Here is an 8,003-nt window from a genome sequence, read left to right on the forward strand (position 1 = left end):
ATGTAATGCTCTACAAGTGGGCCTCAGCTATCCCAGAAGAGCGTCAGCATCACTTGGACAGCTGTGTGCGGAATTTTTTGGGCTTCGGTGAAGTTGAATGGCGCCACTCTTTGGTTGCCCTTTTCGTTTCTGGCTGAAAGTAGTAGACCCAGCTTTCATCCCCGTGCTGTAAGAAAGCGTCGCTTTCTGTTTCGTAACGTCACAGAAGTTCTTCACATGCGTCCACTCACCATTCTTTCAGTTGGTGTGTGAGTTGTTTAGGCACCCATGTTTTGGCCAGCGGTCGGGAAGCGGTCAGACAAACAACTAAGTCTGGGGACCGTCGTGAGTAACCGCTTCTTTTTATGGTCTTAAAGATCGTGAAAAAATAATCTGGAAGTTTAATGATGCTGAAGCAATCTTATGCACATCACCCTTATGCACTGTAATAAGATGACGAGTCGCAGTTTAGGAGATGGAAGCTTTATTGTCACCATTGAAGATCGTCCGCAGCGTCAATCGTCATTTTCTTCACCCTGGCCCTCTTACATGCCACGCCCACTCATGCTGGAAATTAATTCCGGGTTTTACCGCCTTTTTTTTCTTACTGCCACGAAGTGTCTATTACATCACCTTGTCCAACACGTTACATTAGTTCCTCATACCTGGTGTCTGTGTCCTTAAGGACTTCCTTAATGACAGTAAATTTCGTGTTTGGAATATTTTCAATTTCGACTGCCAGGCTGGCAGACAGAGTAAAAAATATCTCACGCCTCTCTACACTTGTGCAATTGGGACAAATTCAAAGCCAAATTACTGTTCAACAGCAAACTTGTCTTCCTATTCATGTTCAAAATATAACATTCAATCGAAATAAGTTGTTCCACGAACAAAACTGACAGAACAGATGGACGGACATGAACCAATTGCTTAACCCCGCTTTTCCCTTCGCGTGCGCGGAGTAATGAAAGGCAGGACTGGACGAAGGCTTTTATAGCATCCAACGTCTGCCACGGTACCAACAAAAACTTTTTGATTTTTACAAGGACATCTGCCGTCATGTTAATAACCAACGAGCAGATGTTCTCGTCCGATATACCGGAATATCAATGGAAACTCCAAGGTAGTGATAGCGGTCCACACTACCTGGAACTGGCATCGGTCTACCATGGATGGAGAATGCCGTATTGTCTACACCGACATCCTGTTGGCAGTGCAATTACAGGGAGGCACACTTTACAGGTTTAAAAAAGAAAGAAATAATTTGCTTATTATCAGTTTAATAGCAAGTGGTCCCACAGAGCAGGACTTGTCTATTAAATGTATTTTTGGTATCGAGAGTTAGACAAGGGGCTTGATCGTTCGCTCCACGCAACTACCCGGTATTGCAGCGATTATATTGCAAATCATGACAATCAGCATTGTGCTGTTCCTGATCAAAACATCCCAGCAAGGAATACAGAAGCCAACCTGGAAGTCCCGCAGGACTGAATTTATTCTCTTTAGTTCTACCACAAGGAGTCTCGCTTCAAAGAGTTCTCACACTATATATCCGGGAGAACTTCATGTTGAATTTCAGTGACCGTACAATCTGCTTCATTCCCCAAATCTTTTTCAATGCCTCTTCTTTTCGTGAGACTAGATAGACAATGGTCAAGGCACATTATGAAGCGATCTACGTCTTTCCGCGTTATACCGATAGATGCAGCCGCATTCAGATAGGCACAAGGATAGTGTGAGCTGTGAGCTCCGAATCCCTCAAACTTGTATCCTCCAACAACAGATTCAACTCCCCGTGAAATCACCCTGCAAAGAGGAACAAGATCGGATGAGGTGAAGCTGTTGCGGTAAAATATCCGTTCTGAAAGGGATCAGAAAACAGTGAGCAAACATACCATTCTGTAGGCCTCACCTTGCTCCAGAAACGTGTCGCGTGAAGAGCATCGAACGCAAGCGCATCACCTCAGTCGTGCCCCGTATGCACTCCAGGTTGGATAGTGACAATGCTGCCACAGAAGGCAAATTGTTTGTCAATATTAGTTTTAAATAATCACCTCCGTTCAGGGATTATAAAAATATACCTTCTGATGAAAAATTGCAGCTAAATCCATCAAAAAGTATTTTTACGATTACAAATACAAAACAAATAATTTACTTGGTTTGTAAACTGTGCAATGTATACGAATGGGGAAGACGAACAAGAATTGACATCACACAATTTTCACCCTTTTATTTCTTGTCCAACATGTGAAACACTGACCTGGTCTGAATCCAAATTGACGATTCAGACCAGGTCACTCAACTCTGGACATGCTGCTTCTGCTGTCTCAACAATGAATGGAGGTCCTCAATGTCAAACAGGAAATTAGAGCTGTCTCCCTTGACATATCACGTGCCTTCGATACGGTCTGGCACCCCGCTCTGCTCACGAAACTCTCCTCCTATGGTATGCATGGTTATCTCCACGCATGGCTTGCGGACTTCCTCTGTGGTCCTAGTCAATGTGTGGCCCTGAATGGATTTCTCTCATCTCCCCTTCCTGTTCAGGCTGGAGTTCCCCAAGGCAGTGTTCTGGGCCCTGTGCTTTTTCTGGTCTTCATCAATGATCTTTTCTACCCCCATGTCTCTGGAAAATCCTCTATCTCTTTTCTGATGACTTCACTCTCTGCCGCTCCATTCCTCATCCCTCAGATCGGCAGTCTGCAGCCTCCTCACTCTCTGCAGACCTGGACAAAATCGGACTGGTCATACAAGTGGAACATGTCTTTCAATCCTGACAAATGTCAGACTCTCACAATGTCTCTCTGAAAAGACCGTCTGGACAACCCTCCCATCTACTTTTCTCAACAATCCTCTCCAAGAAGTTCTGTTGCTCAAGCTCTTAGGTCTCTCAATCTGCCATAAAACCACATTTCCAAACTAGTCTCCAAAGCCAGTCGCCGTCTGGGCATCCTCCGTCGTGCGAAGTCCTTTCTTGGCACACCTGAGCTCCTCACCACATACAAGGCTTTCATCCGCAGCTCATTGGAATACTGCTCTCCTCTCTGGGCTGTTCCTCCTGCCTCACACCGGGCTCGGCTTCACGCTGTTGAAACCAAAGCTTTCAGAATCATTGGAATCTCCCGCGATGAAGCTAACTCTGAGGGCCTTTCACTCACTCACCGCAGGCAGGTTGGTGGTCTTTCTGTCTTCTACCGACTCCTCTCTGGCCTAGCCGCCCCCACCCCCAGCCCTGTCTGTGCTCTGTCCCCCAAATACTCCTACAGGTCGCACACGATCTGCCAGCAACCCTCTTCTTGTGAAACTGCCAAAATCAAGACTCTCTATTTACCTTCACTCTTTCATTCCTCTTTTCTCCTGCCTCCTGAACAAACTTCCTCACTCTCTTCAATCCCACTCCTCCCTCCAGGTCTTTAAAACAGCTGTTCAGCACCATCTCTTATCTTCCCCCATCTAAAACCTTGATCTTTTCTACCCCCGTTAATTCACCCCAGATCCACTTTTCTGAAATACCGACTTCTTTCCTGGAAGACCTAGCTGTGTCCATGTGGTTTTACCTCTCCCACCCCCAACCCCCTTACCATGCCCCCCTCACCCCCCCCCCCAAGCCTTCTCCCTCCCACAGATCTCCCAATGTCCCTGCTCTCAAATGTTGTACTTGTGTGCTTCCCCCTCTCTCCCCATCCTGTCTCTCGCTCCCTTTATTATGTCTTATGTGTCAGTTTTTTTTTTGTCATTAATGTTAGCTCTTGCACGAGCCTCGACCTTGAATACCAAAAAAAAGAAAGAAAAAAAAGGAAGTGACAACTCGCGACTCATTATTTTCATCCTTTTCAAGAGTTCGAAAAATAAATCACTACAGGGCCGACTTCATCTGGTGTTAAAAAAGCATAACCCTATGCTAATGGCTGACGAATTTGTGGCAACCGTACCGGAACCTTTCATGAACGACCGCACCGGAACCTTTGTGGAGAACAAGAAAATGGTGCAACTTTGTGACGACATACTAATATATGGTTTTGTATACAGAAATCGAGATCCATGGAGGAGCTAAACGATGGAGGGCAGCAGGTACATCAATTGGCAAAGGATCAAAAAAGAAGAAGCACACAAATGGATGAAGGACAAAAATTAAATGTGTGAAGTTTTCAGTTAAAGTAGAAGAGAGTGGGTTAATATTGGAGAAAGCATTCAGATGTGACAATGTACTCTTGGAAGACTGGAGGAAGGGGCACGGAGACAACAGACAGAATCAGTCACACAGACGGATGAAGGAATGGAGATGAGCGTTCGCAGCCAATAGGGGATGGTCAGCAGATATGGGGCGCTGAAAGAACGTGTGCGACCAGGGCTGGCTGGGAATGAGGTCAGAAATGCGGCCATAGAAACCCAAGTCAACCCAACCTGCCTTCGATTGGCAAAAGCAGACTTTGGGGCATTGCCCCCTGCAGAGATATGCCAATAAAATGAAGGGCCTTGGACTCGCTCAAGCGGGAGCAAGATGGGAAGCAGCTGCACCAACCCAGTGAAGAGCGAGACTCCATATCAGATTAATATAACACCCAAGGTACAAAAACATTTCCTCTCAGCTGCAGTGAACCCACGTACCAAGAGAGACAGGATTGTGTGGCGTGTGCAGAACTCTTTCTCCATACTTCTTTGCAATTTCAACCAGCTGTGCCTTCAGATAATTATACATCTCCTGCAAAAGATGAAGGAATGCAAGCAATTTTACATCCATGTTATATTATAGAACTAAACACTCACTCTCCATGCATTTGAGTCTTTGCGTTGTGGTTAGTGTTAGTGTCTACCTGTGTTTTAAGCACCCTCTGTTGATCAGAACCCCTGCAAAAATTGCTTGTTTGACACGGGTTCATGGTCATCATTCCAGGTATTATATAGGCATATATAGTTATGGAAATGCCGAAGGGGTTAATTATTCATCAGTTATCTCTTAATGAATGTTAACACAAGTGTTTGTAACCTCGATGAGGAATGACTATAAATGTCTGTCTCGGCAGTTCCTCGTCACCCTAGTTCCTTGTGCGCTGCTTTTCCCTCTATGTGGTCAGCTGGGTGGGAGAGGGAGAGGGTGCGATTATAAAAGGCAGCGACGCTTGCGTGCACCAGGGAGACACCACACCACGGTGAGTGCATGCTGGAGAGCCTCGGCGACGTCTCGGTGGAGACGCAGAGTGACGCCATAGTGAGCGCGTATACACGAGAGACCTGGGGAGACACCACAATGAAGAACCGCACATAGAGACAGCTATGTCTCTATGTGCGGCAGACAGAGTAAAAAATATCTCACGCCTCTCTACACTTGTGCAATTGGGACAAATTCAAAGCCAAATTACTGTTCAACAGCAAACTTGTCTTCCTATTCATGTTCAAAATATAACATTCAATCGAAATAAGTTGTTCCACGAACAAAACTGACAGAACAGATGGACGGACATGAACCAATTGCTTAACCCCGCTTTTCCCTTCGCGTGCGCGGAGTAATGAAAGGCAGGACTGGACGAAGGCTTTTATAGCATCCAACGTCTGCCACGGTACCAACAAAAACTTTTTGATTTTTACAAGGACATCTGCCGTCATGTTAATAACCAACGAGCAGATGTTCTCGTCCGATATACCGGAATATCAATGGAAACTCCAAGGTAGTGATAGCGGTCCACACTACCTGGAACTGGCATCGGTCTACCATGGATGGAGAATGCCGTATTGTCTACACCGACATCCTGTTGGCAGTGCAATTACAGGGAGGCACACTTTACAGGTTTAAAAAAGAAAGAAATAATTTGCTTATTATCAGAAGGAGTGGCAGAACCTCGTCCTGAAGAATAAGAAGAAGCAGCAGCATCGATATCCAATGAAAACGTTGAAATTTGTGATGATCCACATTTTCTACAAAAGCAGTTACAAAGAAGATAATTCGATCAATGATCTTGTTGAAAAGAAAAAACAGCTTTTAATTCTACTGTGCAGGGTACACAGAAGCAAAACCCAGTACATTCTAATTGCCATATTTAGAATGTGCTCTTTTACAAAGACATATTCTCAATCAGATATGAAACGCATCAAATTCAGGAATACCGAAGGACTGATTTTCAAATTTAATGTTGTAAACTCTGCAATTCAGTGGACTACTTTTTTCCACTTTTTGCTTGCACAGGAGAAATGTAGAATTTGATTTTTTCATGCGCAAGAAAATCTGAAAAAGTTCAGAAAAATTTTAAATACCCAAATGAAAATGACTTTTCTGATCTATTTTACGAATAAATACAGGCAGAGTGTACAGTGCATTCAGAAAGTATTCAGACCCCTTCACTTTTTTCACATTTTGTTATGTTGCAGCCTAATTGCCAAAATCGTTTAAATTCATTTTTTCCCTCAATCTACACTCGATTCCCCATAATGACAAAGACAAAACAGGCTTTTAGAAAGTTTTGCAAACTTATTAAAAATAAAAACGGAAACATCACATTGACCCTCAGTATTCATACCCTTTGCTATGACACTTGAAATTTAGCTCAGGTGCCTCCCATTTCTCTTGATCATCTTTGAGATGTTTCTGCACCTTGATTGGAGTCCACCTGTGGTAAATTCAATTGATTGGACATGATTTGGAAAGGCACACACCTGTCTCTATAAGGTCTCACAGCTGACAATGCATATCAGAGCAAAAACCAAGCCATGTGGTCGAAGGAACTGCCTGCAGAGCTCAGAGACAGGATTGTGTCGAGGCACAGATCTGGGGAAGCCGACAACTAAATCTCTGCTGCATTGAAGGTTCCCAAGAGCACAGTAGTCTCCATAATTCTTAAATGGAAGAAGTTTGGAACAACCAGGACTCTTCCTAGAGCTGGCCACCCGGCCAAACTGAGCAATCGGGAGAGAAGGGCCTGGGTAAGAGAGGTGACCAAGAACCCGATGGTCACTCTGGCTGAGCTCCAGAGATCCTGTGTGGAGATGGGAGAAACTTCCAGAAGGACAACCATCACTGCAACAATCCACCGATCTGGGCTTTGTGGCAGAGTGGCCAGACGGAAGCTAAACAGTTCAATCTTGGTTTCATCAGACCACAGAATCTTGTTTCTCACAGTCTGAGAGTCCTTTAGGTGCTTTTTTTGCAAACTCCAAGTGGGCTTTCATGTGTCTTTCACTGAGGAGAGGCTTCCGTATACACATATGTATGTATATATGTATGTATATATATATACATATACACTACATGACCAAAAGTATGCAGACACCCCTTCTAATTCGTGGATTAGACTTTTTATTTTTATTTTTGTAAGCGAAGTCTGTATCGAAATGGATTAGCACCGTCACATCTGCTGTTAGATTATTTTATTTTTATTCTCCGAATTGATATCCATGTCAATTATAGATGCTATTTGTCCATTTTCATGATTACTTTTTTTTTTAAATGATTACTGATAATGCAAGATATGTTTTTATTCATAAAAAAATTCCACAAATCTGCTTCTTCCGAAACTTATGACAGCTTCTTTATCGTCCTTTTGGGGTGGAGGGTACTTTACTTTTGTAGTGTATTTTCTTGGATTGGTACTTAAAATTTCTTCCAAATGATCATTGAATGAATGAATGAATGATCGTTTTAAGGCCATTTTCCCCGCTGGAGTGGGGGTTAGCCTTGCGGGCCCCATGACAATCATGGTTCCCTGTTTGAGGCAATGTTTTTATGGCCGGATGCCCTTCCTGACGCCAACCCTCAGTCGCCTCTTACGACACGCAGGGATACGGTGTACCTATTCTAAATCGGGGTACACACTGGGTTCCAAATGATCATTGATTTCTTGCATTTCATGAAGTTTTAAAGATCTCAACAATAAAAGCGTCACTTTGTAGGACATACCGGTGTGTAGGATATGTACCAAGTCAATTATTTACATTTTGGTAGACATTTGAATGAGATAAATTTCGTTTTATTTCGTTTTTCAAGGTTTTTGTACTTTTTACTGGCAGTTTGACCCACTCTTCTTATGAAAACT

General features: G+C 43.7%; 1 protein-coding gene across 1 annotated transcript; it reads right to left on the reverse strand.

The window, feature by feature from the left end:
* Window positions 1-446: 446 nt before the first annotated feature.
* Window positions 447-4,781, reverse strand: LOC137414213 (O-phosphoseryl-tRNA(Sec) selenium transferase-like). The gene is made up of 3 exons (XM_078769977.1): window positions 4,588-4,781; window positions 1,892-1,985; window positions 447-1,785 (listed from the first exon to the last, which is right to left on the reverse strand). Exons 1-3 carry the CDS (start codon window positions 4,718-4,720, stop codon window positions 1,524-1,526), a joined length of 489 nt encoding a protein of 162 aa, XP_078626103.1. The 5' UTR covers window positions 4,721-4,781; the 3' UTR covers window positions 447-1,523.
* Window positions 4,782-8,003: the final 3,222 nt, after the last annotated feature.

This window comes from Myxine glutinosa, chromosome 1, assembly GCF_964187855.1.
Source record: "Myxine glutinosa chromosome 1, kmMyxGlut1.1, whole genome shotgun sequence".
NCBI lineage: Eukaryota > Metazoa > Chordata > Myxini > Myxiniformes > Myxinidae > Myxine > Myxine glutinosa.